This window comes from Odocoileus virginianus, chromosome 26 (genome assembly GCF_023699985.2).
Source record: "Odocoileus virginianus isolate 20LAN1187 ecotype Illinois chromosome 26, Ovbor_1.2, whole genome shotgun sequence".
NCBI classification, from domain to species: Eukaryota; Metazoa; Chordata; class Mammalia; order Artiodactyla; family Cervidae; genus Odocoileus; species Odocoileus virginianus.
In genome coordinates, this window is record NC_069699.1 from 2730019 (window position 1) to 2749535 (window position 19517).

At 40.8% G+C, this 19517-nt stretch overlaps 1 protein-coding gene across 14 annotated transcripts in view; it reads left to right on the top strand.

The window, feature by feature from the left end:
* The window catches only part of RBMS3 (RNA binding motif single stranded interacting protein 3), a 1589121-nt gene that overhangs the window by 1297221 nt on the left and 272383 nt on the right, over window positions 1-19517 (top strand). For all 14 annotated transcript variants that reach the window (XM_070455283.1, XM_070455285.1, XM_070455287.1 and 11 more), the window contains one exon: window positions 16752-16831. In XM_070455283.1, the coding sequence (XP_070311384.1) occupies window positions 16752-16831 (80 nt within the window). The remainder of the gene's footprint in view (window positions 1-16751; window positions 16832-19517) is intronic.

Below are 19517 nucleotides of genomic sequence, written 5' to 3' on the forward strand. Positions count from 1 at the left end.
TATCCATGCCCACAGATGGGCACAGTTCTTGACTCTACTGTGACTCTGTCCCTCCTGTTTCATTCTGGTTCCTTCTTTTTTTTTGTTGTTTGACTTTTTGAGTTAATTATTGTTTTATTATTATTATTCACATTTTATAATTATAGAAAAAATGAGGGCAAGAGAAGTTAAAATCCTATATAAAATCTTGCAGAAGATAAGCAGGAGACCCTACCAATAGGTTCAGGTACAGATGAACAAAAGCCCATGTTCTCAAAATCACAGGGATTATAGTGATTTTGGTGTGCTTCTAGGAGGATGTGAGCTCAGGGCTTTTTTTTTTCCTTTCTGTCTTGGGAAACAAAATTCCAGATGTGGTTCTTTTTTTCTTAATTTATTTATTTTTAATGGAAGGATAATTGCTTTACAATATTGTGTTGGTTTCTGCTATAGGGCAACATGAATCCACCATAGGTATACACACGTCCCCTCCCTTTTGAAACTCCCTCCCACCATTTCCCACCACTTTAGGTTGCCATAGAGCCCCAGTTTGAGTTCCCTGAGTCAATCAACAAATTCCCACCGACTGTCCATTTTATATATGGTAGTGTATATGTTTCCATACTACTCTCTCCAGAAGTTCTTGATTCACGTGCAAGAGATTCTGAAATTCCTTCGACTCTAAAGAAAACCCCTCATTGTTATTTTACTTGCAAGCTATACATTCACCGTCTTTGAAAATCACTTCTTCAAAGTAAAGATGGTATCTTCGTTTTATATTTAAACCACTGAGCTTCAAAGCATTGATTTGAACACCAGTAGAGTGCAGAGACAGCACAATTACAGGCTTTTTAAAGTCCCAGAAGCACTAGATAGTGTCTGAAATTACAGACCTTTTATTTTATTTTATTATTTTGTTTTTCCATTCTTGTAACATAAAACAATTTTGTAAGATCCACCCCGCTGCAGGCAGCATTTTATAGCCAAGTCATAAACTCCGAAAAGCAGAAGTTTATGGTGGGAATGCTGATAGTCAGACAGTCAGGCCCACCGCTGCAGAAGTGGCGGGTGCCAACAGGCTGCCTTGCCTTCCAGCGTGAGGATCTGAGCATAAATCAGCCCGGCTCTAGAGGGGCAGCACTGTGTGCTCACGCTATCCTCTTCCCACTTCCAGAAACACGAGACCATTTTTCTAACAAAAATCACATTGAAAGAGTGTTACGAGGGGCCAGGAAAGAGTGACCCCAAATGGAGAAGGGATGAGGAGTGAATGTTCACAATTAATCCAGCTTCAACATCTGGGAACGTAGACCCTCTTTAAGGAGTGCCTTTACTGTTCCCTCGTGAGCTAGAGAGCGTGAGAGACTGCTGAGCACAGAGACCTTTCTATTTTGCAGTTTTTTTCACCTCTCTCAGTCCTCTTAATTTGATTCTCATGGAGTTTTGTTTGAATGACTTTTAACATCTGGGCAACCCTGTGTTCTATCGCTTCCTACCAAACGGGCAGGTTTTATAAGTAAATCATTTCAGTTCTTCTTTCTTTTCACTAAGTTAAAAAAAAAAAAATCATGGTTATAGGAAGACAAATATCAGTCTGACTATTAAAACTCTGGATAAATGGATTACAATATGTTTTTTGTAGTTTCTTTTAATTACTTTAATTATCATTGCAATTTTATTCACTTATTGTCCTCTCCCTGATACTTCTTACTCCCTATCTTTTCCCACCTCCTGAAATAGAACCCCAATTCAGGATAAACATAAAGAAAATAAAGAAATTTTTTAAAATTATGAGGCAAATGCCAATACTGTCTTTTTAGGCAACTCTGTGATGCTTTAAAATGACCATCAAGCTTATCTAAATGTGATTTTATTCTCTGGGATATGTTTTGCTTCTATCTACCTTAATTGTATCTTTGTGTTAATATTACTCCCTTGCTGTTTTGGCAGTTCATTCACCATCATTCTCTCAAATTCATGGAACTAGGAAATCAAGTTTGAGCAGAGAAAATCTCTAAAATGTAAACTTAGTGATTACTAACCTCCAAACTACAGCTGTGTTTGCACAGAAACAGGTTAGAATTGTGTTTGCTGAGGTTGAAAAGGAGGAGGAATGTTATTCCTTTTGGTAATTTTAGTTCCTCTCTCGATTGCCAGCAGATGTGATCCAAGGAGGAGCAAACCCCTGGTCCACCCTCTAGCTTCTTCATCTCTGTTCTTGTTCTGTGTGCTTGTCTTCATCTGTTTCTTCACGTTGCCTCTGTCTTTCTGTCTTTTAACATCAGAAAATCATGGTCATCACTAAAGAAGGCAGAACACTATCCTTGCTTTTCCATATATTTGGTCTCTAGGTTTCAAAACCCAAACCAACCAATCAGTCTATCAACTAAACAAACAAATGGCTTAAATTTCACTGGATAATCTATTATTCTGAAATCCTCTGGGCTTCCATCTTGCTGTATACATGATTTTATAAAAACTTAGAGAAAGAGAAAAACCATACAATTTCTTGTTTTATTATGCTGAAATTGGAATGACGTTATTCCCAAGACAGAGTTGGTAGAATGAAAGAAGGCTCCTGAGTACTATTCACCCTGTGAAACTGAAATTGGAGAAATTTGTTACCTTGGAATTGGAAATGGGGGCCATTCCTGTGTTCAGGGACTGTAAGATCTCTTCACCCTCTACCTGCTCTAAGTACAAACCATGACAGGCACTCTTGGACCCTGAAGGTTGTGGGGATTTCAGGTAGGCTGTTAGTTTCTGGTCAGTAAAGAGAAGCACTTTGCAGTATCGTTTGGAAGACATGTGTGATCCTCGTTTATTTAATATCTTTCTGACATACTCAGCTTTCTGTGAGCTGGAGCACCCTAACTCTGGTGGCTCAGTGCTAAAGAATCTGCCTGCCAGTGCAGAAGACTTGGGTTTGATCCTTGCATCAGGAAGATCCCCTGGAGAAGGAAATGGCAATCCACTCCAGTGTTCTTACCTGGAAAACCCCATGGACAGGGAGCCTGGCAGACACAGTCCATGGGGTCACAGAAGGGTCAGACACGACCTAGCGACTAAGTAACAATACCATCCATGAAGTGCGGATATACACATGGCTTTATGGGTCAGAAATCACTTAGCTTGCATCTTTGTTCTGTTCTTCCTATTTGTGTCCTTGGACTAGTTAACTCTCTAGCTTCCCTTCCTGATATGTAAAATGCATTCATTCATCCATTCATTCAGCTCACCCATTAAATATGTGGGTACTACTAATAAGCCAGTGTGAAAGCGTTAGTTGCTCAATCATGTCCAACTCTTTGTGACCCTATGGACAGTAGCCTGCCAGGCTCCTCTGTCCATGGAATTCTCCAGGCCAGAATACTGGAGTGCTAGCCATTGCCTTCTCTAATATGCCAGTGATTATTCCACATGTGATCATTAGAGATACACATGCACACACAAAACATTTCCTTTCACTGACTGGCATTCTGCAGGATTTGGGGACACAATAAGAATGTCATCAAATATAAAATATCAAATGATGAATATTAACAATAGTGTTACAAAAACAGTATAAAGCATATGGGTGCTCTAGAGAGTGTGAAAAAAATGAGAGGCTTGAAGTCAAAGACAGAAAAGGCCTCTGAGGACAGAGCTTTAACCCAAGATGCAAATGATGAGCAGGAACCAGCAGGAGAGTCCCTGGTGGAGCCGGAGGGGAACGCTCCATCCCAGCAAAGGAAAGGGAGGGTAGTCAAGGTCAGGCCAAGTTCCGCATGTTTGGGAAAGAGAAAAAAAGCAAAAAAAAAAAAAAAAAAACGAGAAGAGAAAAAAAGAAGAGAGATGTAACAGATAGTAATACCTAGTAATGAAATATGGCTACAGCTCAAAGAAACTGATCAAAACTGATAATACACTCCAGTTGCATTGAATGGTGAGACCTGAACATACTAGTTATCAATTCCTTCTTTATCTCAATTTTGATATTGAATTGATTTGTTTTCCCGTTCTCTTCATCACGTTCCTTTTGAAAATATTAGTAATATATGGTGAAAAGATAAATTTAGCTTATGATCCATCCAGACAAGGATGTTGGCTGGGGGCAGGCAGGTATTCTGAAATAAGCAGCTCCCAGACTTAAGTGTGAGTAAATAGTTTTTCCTTCCATTTATCTTGAAAGACACAGCCTCATGTATAATTTTGTTCCTGATTGCTTATAGTTTTATGAGATAGCCATCAGTGTGCTGGCTGGAAACAGGGCTTCATTCCAAACAATCTAACTGAAGACCCTACTGTGGAGGAGTCTTTTCAGAGGGGTGACAGAGCTCTGGGAGCTGATGAAGGGGAGCTGAGACACCCAAAGATGAGCTGCGGAGCACGCCTTTCCCCCGGAGAGAAGAAAACAGGTGGCGGTGTGTGCCCCGAGTCCAGGGGGACTCAGGGCCTTGCAGGAGGGACCGCCTGGAGGCACCACCACAGACCGGGAGGGATGTAACCCCTGCCAGGCAGATGCGGTTCCGGAGCAGGAAGGACGAATAGGACCAGCCGGACCTCTGTTTCCACCAGGCCTCCAGTCGTGACACCAGTACAAGCCATCCAGTGACAGAGTAAAGATAATATAGTCCATGGAAGTGCCATTTCTTTGGGGCATAGGATAGAGCAGGGAAGACGTGGGGGAGGGCTAAAGAGGAACATCAGTACACATAGATGAGTCCCCTTGACACCACTGTTAAAACATAAACTAGAAAACAGTGCAAGCTCAGCAATAAATACAACCCGCTACTCCTCCTTCAGATTGGAGCGACGGCAAACTGACTGGGTCTGTTTAGAGAAAGCAGCTGCTCAAACGAGAGTAACTATGCAGTGATGTCTGTTTTTTCTGACTTCATTTCTGACACCAAATATGTGGATTTTTCTGACATCAGGTACATATCATTTTCCCACACCAGTTATCCAGTTCTCTCATGCCAACTGAGCGTCTAACAATTCATTTCCATTTTAACCATCACTACTCAGAGTTATCAGACTGCACGGGTTCAAGGGCTCAGTCCCACAAGATGCACCCCACTTCACACAGCAACCTCACATAGGGTATCAGGCAACCCGCCACTACAAATTCGGGGGTTCCCTTGAAACTCCTCAGGCTTGAAAGTTCACTACAACTATCCACAGAACATGGGAAAACACTTAAATATTTACTTGTATTTCAGAAAATGTACAGCTCAGGAACAGCCAAATAGAAAAGATGCATGGGGAAGAGGGAGTGGGGAGGGGAGAAATGACTCAGAGGTTCTCTGCCCTCTCTGGTGTCCCACCTTCCCAACACATCAATGTGTCCATCAACCCATAAGCTCTGCAAACCCTGTTCAGTGGTGTCTATGGAGGTCTTATCACACAAACACAATTTGATTGAATCATTGACCATTGCTAGCTCACTAAAAGTCATGTGCATCGAGTCAGTGATGCCATCCAGTCATCTCATCCTTGGTCATCGCCTTCTCCTCCTGCCTTCAATCTTCCCAGCACAGGGTCTTTTCCAGTGAGTCAGTTCTTTGCATCAGATGGCCAAAGTATTGGAGTTTCAGCTTCAGCATCAGTCCTTCCAATGAATATTCAGGACTGATCTCCTTTAGGATGGACTGGTTGGATCTCCTTGCAGTCCAAGGGACTCTCAATAGTCTTTTCCAACACCATAGTCCAAAAGCATCAATTCTTCAGTGCTCAGCTTTCTTTACAGTCCAGCTCTCACATTCATACATGGCTACTAGAAAAACCATAGCTTTGACTAGACAGACTTTTGTTGGCAAAATAATGTCTCTGCTTTTTAATTTGCTGTCTATGTTGGTCATAACTTTTCTTCCAAGAAGCAAGCGTCTTTTAATTTCATGGCTGCAAGTCACCATCTGCAGTGATTTTGGAGCCCCCAAAATAAAGTCTGTCACTGGTTCCATTGTTTACCCATCTACTTGCCATGAAGTGATGGAACCAGATGCCATGATCTTTGTTTTCTGAAAATGTTCTCAACATTTTTCACTTTTCCTCTTTTCCAACTTTTTCACTCTCCTCTTTCACTTTCATCAAGAGGCTCTTTATTCTTCTTCACTTTCTGCCATAAGCATAGTGTCATATGCATATCTGAGGTTACTGATATTTTCCTTGGCAATCTTCATTCCAGTTTATGCTTCTTCCAGCCAAGCACTTTGCATGATGTACTCTACTTATAAGTTAAGTAAGCAGGGTGACAATATACAGCCTTGACATACTCCTTTCCCAATTTGGAACCAGTCTGTTGTTCCATGTCTAGTTCTAACTGTTGCTTCCTGACCTGCATACAGGTTTCTCAGGAGGCAGGTAAGGTGATCTGGTATTCTCATCTCCTGAAAAATTTTCCACAATTTGTTGTGATCCACACAGTCCAAGGCTTTGGCATAATTAGTAAAGCAGAAGTAGATGTTCTTCTGGAACTTTGTTGCTTTTTCGATGATCCAACAGATGTTGGCAATTTGATTTCCGGTTTCTTTGCTTTTTCTAAATCCAGCTGGAGCATCTGAAAGTTCACAGTTCATGTACTGTTGAAGCCTGGCTTGGAGTACTAGCAAAGCTAGTACTTTGCTAGTGTGTGAGATGAGTGCAATTGTGTGGTAGTTTGAGCATTCTTTGGCATTGCCTTTCTTTGGGTTGGAATGAAAACTGACCTTTTCCAGTCCTGTGGCCACTGCTGAGTTTTCCAAATTTGCTGGCATATTGAATGCAGCACTTTCAAGCATCATCTTTTAGGATTTGAAACAGCTCCCCTGGAATTCCATCACTTTCAGTAGCTTTGTTTGTAGTGATCCTTCCTAAGGCCAGTTTGACTTCACATTCCAGGATCTGGCTCTAGGGGAATGACCACACCATCATGGTTATCTGGGTCATGAAGATCTTTTTTATATAGCTCTTCAGTGTATTCTTGCCACCTCTTCTTAATAACTTCTGCTTCTGTTAGGTTCATACCATTTCTGTCCTTTATTGAGCCCATCTTTGCATGAAATGTTCCCTTGGTATCTCTAATTTTCTTGAAGAGATCTCTAGTCTTCCCCATTCTGTTGTTTTCCTCTATTTCTTTGCATTGATCACTGAGGAAGGCTTTCTTATCTCTCCTGGCTATTCTTTGGAACTCTGCATTCAAATGGGAATGTCTTTCCTTTTCTCCTTTGCTTTTCACGTCTCTTTGTTTCACAACTATTTGTAAGGCCTCCTCAGACAACCATTTTGCCTTTTTGCATTTCTTTTCCATGGGGATGGTCTTGATCCCTGTCTCCTGTACAATGTCACAAACCTCTGTCCATAGTTCATCAGGCTCTCTGTCTATAAGATCTAGTCCCTTAAATCTATTTCTCACTTCCACTGTATAGTCATAAGGGATTTGATTTAGGTCATACCTGAATGGTCCAGTGGTTATCCCTACTTTCTTCAGTTTAAGTCTGAATTTGGCAAAAAGGAGTTCATGATCTGAGCCACAGTCAGCTCCCGGCCTTGTTTTTGCTGACTGTATAGAACTTCTCCATCTTTGGCTGCAAAGAATATAATCAGTCTGATTTCGGTGTTTACCATCTGGTGATGTCCATGTGTAGAGTCTTCTCTTGTGTTGTTGAAAGAGGGTGTTTGCTGTGACCAGTGCATTCTCTTGCAAAACTCTATTATCCTTTGCCCTGCTTCATTCTGCACTCCAAGGCCAAATTTGCCTGTTACTCCAGGTGTTTCTTGACTTCCTACTTTTGCATTCCAGCCCCCTCTAATGAAAAGGACATCTTTTTTGGGTGTTAGTTCTAAAAGGTCTTGTAGGTCTTCATAGAACCATTCAACTTCAGCTTCTTCAGTGCTACTGGCTGGGGCGTAGGCTTGGATTACCATGATATTGAATGGTTTGCCTTGGAAACAAACAGAGATCTTTCTGTCGTTTTTGAGGTTGCATCCAAGTACTGCATTTCGGACTCTTTTGTTGACCATGATGGCTACTCCATTTCTTCTAAGGGATTCCTGCCCACAGTAGTAGATATAATGCTCATCTGAGTTAAATTCACCCATTCCAGTCCATTTTAGTTCGCTGATTCCTAGAATGTCGACATTCACTCTTGCCATCTCCTGTTTGACCATTTCCAATTTGCCTTGATTCATGGACCTAACATTCCAGGTTCCTATGCAATATTGCTCTTTACAGCATCAGTCCTTGCTTCTATCACCAGTCCCATCCACAACGGGGTATTGTTTTTGCTTTGACTCCATCCCCTCATTCTTTCTGGAGTTATTTCTCCACTGAGCTCCAGTAGGATATTGGGCACCTACTGACCTGGGGAGTTCCTCTTTCAGTATCCTATCATTTTACCTTTTCATATTGTTCATGGGGTCCTCAAGGCAAGAATACTGAAGTGGTTTGCCATTCCCTTCTCCAGTGGACCACATTCTGTCAGACCTGTCCACCATAACCGGTCCGTCTTGGGTGGCTCCACACGGCATGGCTTAGTTTCACTGAGTTAGACAAGTGGGCCTGTGGTCAGATTGGCTAGTTTTCTGTGATTATGGTTTCAGTGTTTCTGCCCTCTGATGCCCTCTCGCAACACCTACCGTCTTACTTGGGTTTCTCTTACCTTGGACGTGGGGTCTCTCTTCACAGCTGCTCCAGCAAAGCATAGCTGCTGCGCCTTACCTTGGACGAGGGATATCTCCTCACGGCCGCCCCTCCTGACCTTGAACGTGGAGTAGCTCCTCTCGGCCCTCCTGCGCCCACGCAGCAGTACAGTCATTTTTAAAATAAGCCTTTTCAAATTTGGGAATAAATTTAGTTTTATAGAAAGAGCATATAGAAAGAGTGCTTTACAAAGAGCATACACAGGTTTTATACACCCTATATCCAATTTTCCCCATTGTCCACAATTTGCATTACCATAACATATTTGTCAGAATTAATAAACTGACATCAGTACAGTATTATTAACTAAATGCCAGAATTTATATGAATTTCACTGATGTTTCCACTGATAATCCTCTTTCTGTTCCAGAATCTGGTCCCTGGTACTATCTTGCATTTGGTTGTCTTTTTCATCAGTCTACTCTGGTCTCTGACAGCATCTCAGACTTTCCTTGTTTTCCATGAGTAGTCCCAGCAAGGTATCCTGGAAAATGTCTCCAGATCTAAGTTTCTGTGATGTTTACTGCATGATGGGATCCATGTTATGTCTAGGTTTTGGAAAGAATACCACAGCGATGAAGTACCCTTCTCATTATACAAGCTCAGGGTATAATTTCCGTTTCTGAGAACACCTGCTCTAGTCAACGGTGGCTGCGTGACATGGGGATGGCAGGACCCACCCAGCTTCAACAAGATGAAAGCAGATCAGTGCAGGAAATCAGGAGGGATGACAGGAGGCCAGCCATGGAGCCCCATTTCTTCCAAACAAGCCATTGGACTGAGCGTCAAGGGCCAAAGTTCCTTTGCAGGCTCATCCAATAACTCGACTTTAGAGAAGTCACCACCTTCTTCCTCTGTGTCATGTAGAAATTGATATCTGAGGCTATTTCTAGTCCTGAATATATGTGATTTTAAAACTTTGGAGTGGGTTTTCCTGAGCCAAATGTTGTCCACAGCTCCATTCCCTAAGAGGAATGTACTGTGATGCTAAGCAAGGAGCCACCAAGATGTCAGAGTTTCCTCAAAGGGAAGAGGCAGGAAGGCTTGACATTTATGACTCTTGTCTCTTAAGGATGTTAAGCACCTCAAAGGAAGAAAACGAATTGCAATAACAGAAGGAAATTCAACTCCTTCACCCCTCTTTCTTCCTGAAACTCACTATGATTCCTTCTGTTACCAGGGTTTAAGTAGTCAATGAGATAATTTGCTTTTTTCCAAAAATATTTTCATGTTGACCCTTTCCATAACTCTTACTGGAAGCAAAGGTGACTGGCTTGCCTAGCTGTATGTTCTAAGTCGCCAATAACTTGTACAGATCTTATGATTGCAAAATCACAAAAATTCACAAAATCACAAAATTTCACAATTAGTGGAAGCCTCTCATTAACCATCATAAATGACAGGAAAAATTTGTTTTAACTACATGCATAATCATGCTTATTGATTGAAGATAATATACTGAGAGGTTCTCCGTGAAGGTGAGACAGATAGGCTGAAAATGGTTTTATACAGTACTTTTCCACCTCTTTGTGTTAAGTCGGACTCTAATATTGAAGCAGGCTCTCATCTGATGTAATTTGCCTGTGAGGATTGCATTGGCTGTGAAACGAGCACCTCTTAGTAGCTGTTGTTAAAAAAGAAATTTTCTCGAAGTCACAATTCGGTGGTGCATTGCAAATGAATGAAGCCAGGTTCCTAGGCGTGGAGACAAGAAAGAATGTCAAACAGGACTTTTAATGTGTGTTTCTATTTAAACATCAGACCTAACAGAATACCCTGAGGCTTTGTACAGTGATTGGAGCCTTGTAGGAACCTAATTAATGCATCGACAGGTGAATGGTTGGCTGGCACTCGAGCTCTTCTGAGGGATGTGAGAGGGTTCAGGTACCACCTAGAAAGAATGGGTGCAGTGGCCCATCCAAAGGGGCCCAGGTCAGGCGGCTTTGTCTGGTATGCTCCCTTTTCAGACCCACTTGATAAGACTCGGGTCAGTTTCAAGTGGAGCATGTGCCAGATTGCAGATGGCTTAGGCTGGCATTTCGAATAGGCTAACTGTGAAACTGGAGAAGGAAATGGGCACATTTTTCCTAAGGTGGCCCTTCAAATGCAGTCCCTCCCCCGGAGCTCATGGGTCTCACTCTGAGCCTCTCCACTCCACAGCTCCTCGATGCTCATCTTTGCTGGGAAGACTTCGCCTTGTTAAAATGTGCCCTGTATATAAAAATGAAACTGTCACTTCTGGGTGGTTGGCGCCGCATAACGTGGTTTGGCACTCAGGGCCAGCAGCTCCAGAAAACAGACTTGTATTGCATTTATTCTTTCAGAGACAAGAGTCTCTAAAGACTCCTGCAGACATTGACTTAGTTAAATCCGAGTGAAGCCAGAGTGAGCGCTCTGTGCTGGCATCTTGTGTTTACACCAACAGCCCCCACATGGCTTGATGGTGCTGGAAAACAGTCTCGAGAAAAGACCATCATTCTCGCATCCAGAAGGGGAGATGTGAGCCTTTCAAACCAGGTGGGTGGACGGGATGAAGCCCCTGTCTTTCTTCTTTGGCTTCCTCTGCAGTCCCGAAGTCTTACCACGTGGCGTTCACAAGCTCACACGCAACTAACTCCCATCCAGCTTCAGTGTTCATTTAGAATTCCATGTCATTTTCAAGACAAAAGAGGAAGGATTTGATTTGTAGGACCCTGGCAAACAAGCTTTAGATTCTTAACTGCCTTTTATCTAGATGAGTACCCGGAGAGAGATTGAGCAGGGAGGGGGCCCTGGGGCTTAAGCTTTTCATTCTGGTGCTCTCCTGGAATAAAAATTCCATAAAGTAACATCTGTAGAAATTAAGGGTTTACATTTCCTCTCCCATTCATGTCTCTGCTTGGAGGGAAGGTTATCTTCCCTAAGAGACAATGGAGAGTTGGTCCTTTGGGCAGAGAGAAAGCAGAATTTGAATTCTTTTGTTCCTAGAAATGGAACTTTCCTACCTAAAAGCAAAAATAAAAATAACAAGTTGGAAGATGTGAAATATTCCCCTGGAAAGAAAACTTGAATGAGTTAGCGTCCTAGAAATGGAAGTTTCCTACCTAAAAGCAAAAATAAAAATAACAAGTTGGAAGATGTGAAATATTCCCCTGGAAAGAAAACTTGAATGAGTTAGCAAAATTGTACTTAGCTGCTCCTCAGTATTTGAAATGGGGAATGGTTCATCTTGTCTTTCTAATCCAAATATCCTCTGATTTCGGGAAATCTGTTGTTGAGTTAAAAAAAAATAATGTGAGAGCTGCAAGTTAAGTTTTATTTGGGGGCAAATTGAGGACGGCAGCCGAGGAATAGCACCTCAGGTAGCTCTGGGACACTGCTCCAAAAATGTAGAGGGGAAGGTCAGTATAAACGTGATCTTGGTGAAGGGGCAGCATATGCTATCAAGCATGCATTTTTTGCAGATTTTGCTAGTCACAAGGAGCAGTCATCTCCATGATAGATTTCAGTGCTTTTGCAGATATGAGGAGATAGCCCTGGGCTGATAACGTCAATTCCTGAAACTAGCTGTCTGGAGACTTACCCTGTCATTTTTTGTTCCAGCACAGGGTGCCTCATTTCTGCTCTTCACCCTCAACTCCTTTCAGGGGGGTCTGAACGTCAGCAGCTGCAGCAGCACCTGATCTAAATGTTACGGAGTTAGGTGGCAAGTGCCAGTTTGTAGTTGACACTGTGATTAGACATCGACCAAAATGCCATTTTTGTTTTTATTAGTTAACATTGGGTATTATTAAGCTTAAAGAGTTTTCCTTTTGCATTTGGACACAAAAGTGAGTCACTCTTCAGATGTTCTTCCAAATAACAGTATGTGGATCCACTGGGCATCTGATACGTGAATATTATGTCAAATTAATTTCCTGTGCTTTCTCGTCTGAGCAGGACCAGCTATGTAATTTGTGGGTCCTAGTGAAAATTAAAAATAGAAGACCTCCTTGTTTAAAATGTATTGACAGTGACAGCGGAGCTTTAAATCGAGTGGCGTTTTTCAGGCTCAGGGCTCCAGCAATGCACAGGTCTCACACCCTTGACATCAGTCCTGCTCCGGTTCACCGTCTGCATCAGTGCAGGAAAATGTGCATCCTCTCTATGGTTCCTAGGAGTGTATGTACCTTCGAAAATATTCTTTTTTAAATTTGAATCGTAAAATAATTAGAGCACCCCAGATGGAATGTGCTTTTGAAAACATCTTCAAATAGAGGTGCTGGGTGATCCAGCAGTACCACTCCTGGGCATATATCCAGAGAAAACCATAATTCAAAAAGATACGTGCACCCCAGTGTTTATTGCAGCACTGTTTACAATAGCCAAGACACATATGCCACCTAAATGTCCATTGACAGAGGAAGGGATAAAGAAGATGTGGTACATATATACAATGGAATATTGCTCAGTGTAAAGAAAGAATGAAATAAGGCCATTGGCAGCAACATGGATGAATCTAGAAATGATCATACTAATTGCAGTAAGCCAGATAGAGAAAGACAAATGCAGTATCACATAGAACTTGAATCTTAAAAAAATGATACAAATAAACTTATATTGTCAAACAGGAGGAGTCACAGACATAGAAAACAAACTTATGGTTACAGGGGTAAATGCATGGAGGGATAAATTAGGAGTTAATAAAGACACGTTATTATATATAAAATAAATAAACAACAAGGTCCTACTGCATAGCACAATAAAATATATGTGATATTTTCTAATAACCTATAAAAAAGAATCTGGAAAAGATTATATATGTGTGTGTGTGTGTGTGTGTGTATACATACTCCCGGGGATCGAACACAGGTCTCCTGCATTGCAGGTGAATTCTTTATGATTCTTTACCAGCTGAGCCACAAAGGAAGCCCAATAATACTAGAGTGGGTAGCCTATCACTTCTCCAGTGGATCTTCCCGACCTAGGAATCAAACCAGGGTCTCCTGCATTGCAGCCAGATTCTTTACCAACTGAACTATCAGAGAAGCCATATGTATATATATGCATGTGTATATATATATGTATATATATGTATGTATGTACATACATATGTATGTATATGTATATATGTGTGTATATACATATATAAGTACGTATTTTGTTGTTCAGTTGCTAAGTTGTGTCTGACTCTTTACAACCCCATGGACTGCAGGGACCAGGCTTCCCTGTCCTTCCCTATCTCCTGGAGTTTGTTCAGACTCATGTCCATTGAGGCAGTGATGCCATCCAACAATCTCATCCTCTGTCATCCCCTTCTCTTCCTATCCTCAATCTTTCCCAGCATCAGGGTCTTTTCCAATGAGTTGGCTCTTTGCATCAAGTGTCCAAAGCATTGGAGTTTCAGCATCAGTCCTTCTGATGAATATTCAGAGTTGATTTCCTTTAGGATTGACTGGTTTCATCTCCTTCAGGGTGACTCTACATGGCATGGCTCCTAGCTTCATTGTGTTACTTTTTTTTTTTTTAACTTTTCCCCTTCTGTTTGCCATGAAGTGATGGGATTGGGATCCATGATCTTAGTTTCTTGAATATAACCGAATCACTTTGCTCTACACCTGAAACTAACATAACATTACAAATCAACTTACTTCCAAAAAAAAAAAAAGTCCTTAACTTGATAACTCAAATGCCCCTGCCTCACCCCTCAGCTTATCTCCAGGAGTTTCCCCAGTGGAACTCCATCCAGCCCCAGCACTCTGCTCACCCTGCCCCATCTACAGGGACATGACCTTCCACCTGCCCACCCTGGGCCCCTGCCCTACTTATTTCCCCAGTGCCCTTTCTGGCCTCCTGTGCACACTTCTCAGAGTTTTCCTGGCATCTGCAATTCCTCTCACATTGGAATTTCTGTAACTATAATAAATGTATAACTCATTTGGCAGTTGTTTATATATTTTTTTCTTTTCTTGTTTACTCTGCATGTGATATGATCATGAAAACACACGTAATATTTGGATGCAGAAAAGTTTAACAAATTGTGTCAAAGGGCTTCATTCCAAGAAATCTCATATTATTGATAGAATCCAGCAGAAAATCCAAAATTATACACTTTGCCTTTTGGACAAATTTTGCACATTTCATACGTACTCTTTTCTATGTATGTGTGCCATTTCTTAAGTCTATTTTTCCTCTGGTGTGCCATTCATGGGCATTAATTTCTTTTGATTAGAATTGACCCTTTAATTTTTACCTTTCCCACCCAATTTTACCAAATAATAAAGGCCAGATATAGTTAAAATTTAAGAATGTTGCTGATACTATTCTACTTAGGAGATGGCAAGACTGCTAATGTTGACAGTGCGATGTAGTGTTAGTCGCTCAGCCATGTCTGACTCTTTGCAACCCCATGGACTGTAGCCCACCACGCTCCTCTGTCCATGGGGATTCTCCAGGCAAGAATACTGGAGTGGGTTGCTCTTCCCTTCTCCAGAGGATCTTCCTGACCCAGGGATCAAACCCAGTTCTCCTGCATTGCAGGCAGATTCTTCACAGTCTGAGCTACAGGGAAGTCCTTCCTTGTCCTTTAGCCACCACCATTTTGGGCTCCTTCTTCCTGTTCTAACTGCCTAACATTCCCCGCTCAAGAGATGGGTGGCCCAGTTCTTTGGGAATAGGGGAGTCGGGGTCTCTCTGGCTACTTCCTGCTGAGCTGGAACAGCGAGGGGCATTGGGCCTCCCCCTCTTGGTAGTCTCAAGCCTCAGAGTCCTTATAGCGGTGTCCGTCTAAGGGTGACTGATATTTTCCGTGGTTGGGTGTAGTTTTGTGTATCCTTGTTGAGTCGGCACGGCAAGTTGTGGCTTGCTGACCTTAACTGGAGGTCTTCTGGAGTTTGAGACTGAGCTGCCTGAGCTTTCTTCCAGGTTTGTTTTTGTTGTCCCAGTTTCCATCATGTTAGGCTTCTTGTCTCTTCCATCGCGCTGGGATTCCTTTGCATTCAGCTTTTATCATGTGAACTTTCGCCAAGTTGGGCTTTTGCTGAGCTTGGTCTCCACCTTGCTGGGGCCAAGCTGAGATTGTTCCAGCCAGGTTAAACACGACACGGCACCAGCCATGTCAGGGGACTGTGTAATTTCCTTGCTTCTGTCTCACTGCAGCAAAGTTTTGAAATAGCGGACCAGTGCTGCAGCTTGGTTACAGCTCAGTTTTATTCAGCAAGCAAAGGAAAGTATGCCCTTGAGGCTTGAAGGCAGGCCAGCCTCAAACGAGACCCAACTGCTAATGTTGCCAGTGTGATGGTACGGTCCCAAATATTGTTCATTAGCTTTTATGTGAGATGCCAAAATTCAGCAAAAGAAACCTGCCCTATTGATATACCTAGTATGAAGAAATAGGAGGTTATCTAAAATTCGAAAGTAAGAAAGTTCAGGACCTGAGGTTTGTGTATGTTTATTTTCCCTAAGACATTTGGTACTGGAAATAGCTCCCTTCTGTATCTGTCCCCTCATGGATTTTGAATAAAGGTGTCATGATGCAAGCATGAAATGGCATCGTGATGACAACACTACTGTGTGAGTCTCTCCCTTAGCCTGCCAGTGGCTTAAAGCCAGCACACTCCCTCGCCTTCTTTTGTGGAGACCCTCAAGGTATAGCTTAGTAGTTGCAGGTGGGTGTCACCCAGGCCTCCGCTACAGGCCCACCTCAGCCACACGCCGCCAAGGCCTGTTCGTCTTGCTAAGCCTGGCCGGCCTCGTGGTGTGAAAGGCAACAGCAGGAACCGCCTCTCAAGTTTGCTAACTCAGACATTCAAAAGGTGTTAACTGAGCCCTTTGAGTGTACAGATTAAATTGTTGTATGGATTAAATAAGATGTTATACGGACTAAATAAGGTGATGCCTCGGGATTATGTCTGAGTGAGGACTCCACACAGAGCCGTCCACACAGTCAGCCTTCAGTAGAGTCAGCCTTGCTCTTGGCGGCAACAGGTTTGTGCTGGTCTATCCACTATGGTGGTCATGGCAACTGGTGATGATTCTGGTAAAATTCTCAAATGAAGCTTGTCTAGGGTTTTCTTAATTTCCTTCTCTTTTAATTTTTCCTAGATATGTACAACTTCATGAAAGTATATAATCCCCTGTTTACTTCTTTCCCCAGAATGGAGTCTACTGAAAAATGTGAAGTGGTAATTCAACATTTTAATGGAAAATATCTGAAAACACCACCAGGAATCCCAGGTAAGAGATGCCATAAAGTAATCATTAAATAATACCTAGGCTCATTGCTGCTATCAGAATGAGTACATGGTAAGGCCCATAGTTTCCTCCACTGGGAGGAAAATTTTTGTCCTTATAAATATGTATTTTTTTTAATACTGTGCAACTCATCTTTCTCAAAACTACCAAAAGCTTCTTGGTGATTCATCTTTGGCCTGTCTTTTTGAATCTCTGCTACTAATTCCTTAAAGTGAATTAGAAGGAAAATTGCAAAGAATAATTTAAAATGCACTTGCCGTGAAGAAAGTTTGTGATGCATATCATTAATATTGGTATCCTGATTTCTATTTTGTAAAATATCTGAACAGTGAGTGACATATTGTAAAAATAATAATAATAATAACAGTGGAATCCATAGATTGAGACCAGTTCCCAAACAGTTCTTACCAGCCCATGACAAGAAGAATGCAGAAAGGCAAAAGAGCATTTAGAAACTTTTATAGCAATATGACATTATCATGAAATCTTAGCACATAACTTCACATAGTACAAAAATATCAAATGCACATTAAATTTTTTTAGTACACCAATTCATCAGAGATAATCTAGGAAGCAACAGTTTAGACTACTTCAGGGCATTTCATATTTTTGAAGGCAAAATTCTCAATATTTGACACATAAGATGATATAACTTTATGCTATTAAGAATTACAATCAATGCAAAAGAATATATCATATGTATCAGGATGTGATACAAGGACTGCCTTGACATGATATTAATTTTTAAGAAAAATATATGAATAGTATTGTGTATTAAGTAGGTTAAAATATCTTACTCATATCTCAATAGAACTGGAAGAAAAAATACATCTTACTCTGCATAAAAATATTAAATGTTGAGTGAAGTTCTAAAAGAGAATAACAGATAAGGAAATATCTGACTCATATATGTTTGTTTGTTAGTTTTTTATTTTCAGTGATTCTCAGGGGGAAAATGTGACTTCTTCAGTCTTTTTCTTTTGATAATTTTATGTTGCATGTTTGTAATGTTTGCTGCATTAAGTATCTACTATTTAAAACCATGGCTAAAGCATTTACGGGTTGAGCATTTTGGTTCTTTAAAATATATTGAGTTATATAGAAAACGAAGTCTAAACAGAAAAAAGACATAGTTTTCTGGCAGGATCAGGTTCATTTTATGGCACGCTAAGTTTGGGGAGAATTTTGGGAAAGAAGAAAGGCCATTTGGATTGGCATTAGGATGCTCTGAAAAATCCCAAAGCACGACCCCTGGTTAATCATGAGTCAGCAGTGAAGCTGTGACTCAATTTGGTTAGTTTCCATGCGTGACATTCTCCTGAGAACTAGCTGCATTACGATCCAATTGGAGACATATGGTGTTGTTAGGAAAAGAGTTAGCAGTTTTCATCTCAGCAAGTCAGCTGCCCTTGCATTTTAGGAGAAATACTTTTTCTTTTTCCCTTTAAGATAAAAGATATTTAAAGACACTCTGCTCAGACCCATCACTGAGTAAAGGAGTTGCATTGTTAAAGGGTTTTCTGCTTATTCATCTCATTTTATCCTACAGGCGTCTACATACAGAAGGCATTCAAACTAGATGTGAATTACATGATTCTATTAGAAAAATTCAAGAATGAGTAAACTAGGTGGAATTATTGTTGAGTGAAGTTTTAATACAGGTCTCAGTTTTGTACGATTCTTCCTTTTTGGAAAAAGGCGGTGAAATCCATCTTGATGTGTTTGATTTGAAATTGTTTTATGTTAACCCATGGAATATACAGCTGACTCATGTAGTTTAATACTAAAGACAGTTCAGTTCAGTCGCTTAGTGGTGCCCGACTCTTTGTGACCCCATGAATCGCAGCACGCCAGGCCTCCCTGTCCATCACAAACTCCCAGAGTTTACAAATCCCCCACATATCTGAGCATCCTTCCTTGAATAAGCAGGCTGTGGTATTAACCTCTCTAATATCATAGCTACACCCAATGGAAACATTGTGAATAGCAAGAATTCAGTTATGAGTTTCTTACTTAATTTTATCTCATGGGACCATGAAAAACAAAATAATTATGCTCAATTAAAAAAAAATCTTGAGAGATATAACTTTATGCTTCTGAGATTTGCCTTGAACATGATACAATTAAATATACAGTATCAATTGCCATCAATACTTGAATTTATTTATCCTTACTTTGGAAGTCAAATAGATTTTAATAAAGGCTTCAAATGCTAACCAAAGACATGCAGTTTTTTTATTGATGTATAGTTGATTTACAGTGTTTTTTAGTTTCAGATATACAGCAAAGTGATTCAGTTATGTATATTTCTTTACATATCTATATTCATATATATATGATATAGATTATAGAGTCTTTATATAGATTATATATATAGATCCTTTTCTCTTTATATATATGTAGGTTCTTTTCCCTTAAAAATTATTATAAACTATTGAATATAATTCCCTGTGCAATCCTTGTTGGTTATTTTATATACAGATATACCTTTATATACAGAGGTCTAGTTTATATACAGATATAAATATATAGATATTACATATAGTATGTATGTGTTAATCTAAAACTCCTCAATTATCCTCCCCATGCTTCCCCTTTGGTAACCCAAGTTTGTTTTCTGTGTCTGTGAATCTGTTTATGTTTTGTAAATAAGTTCATTTGTATCTTT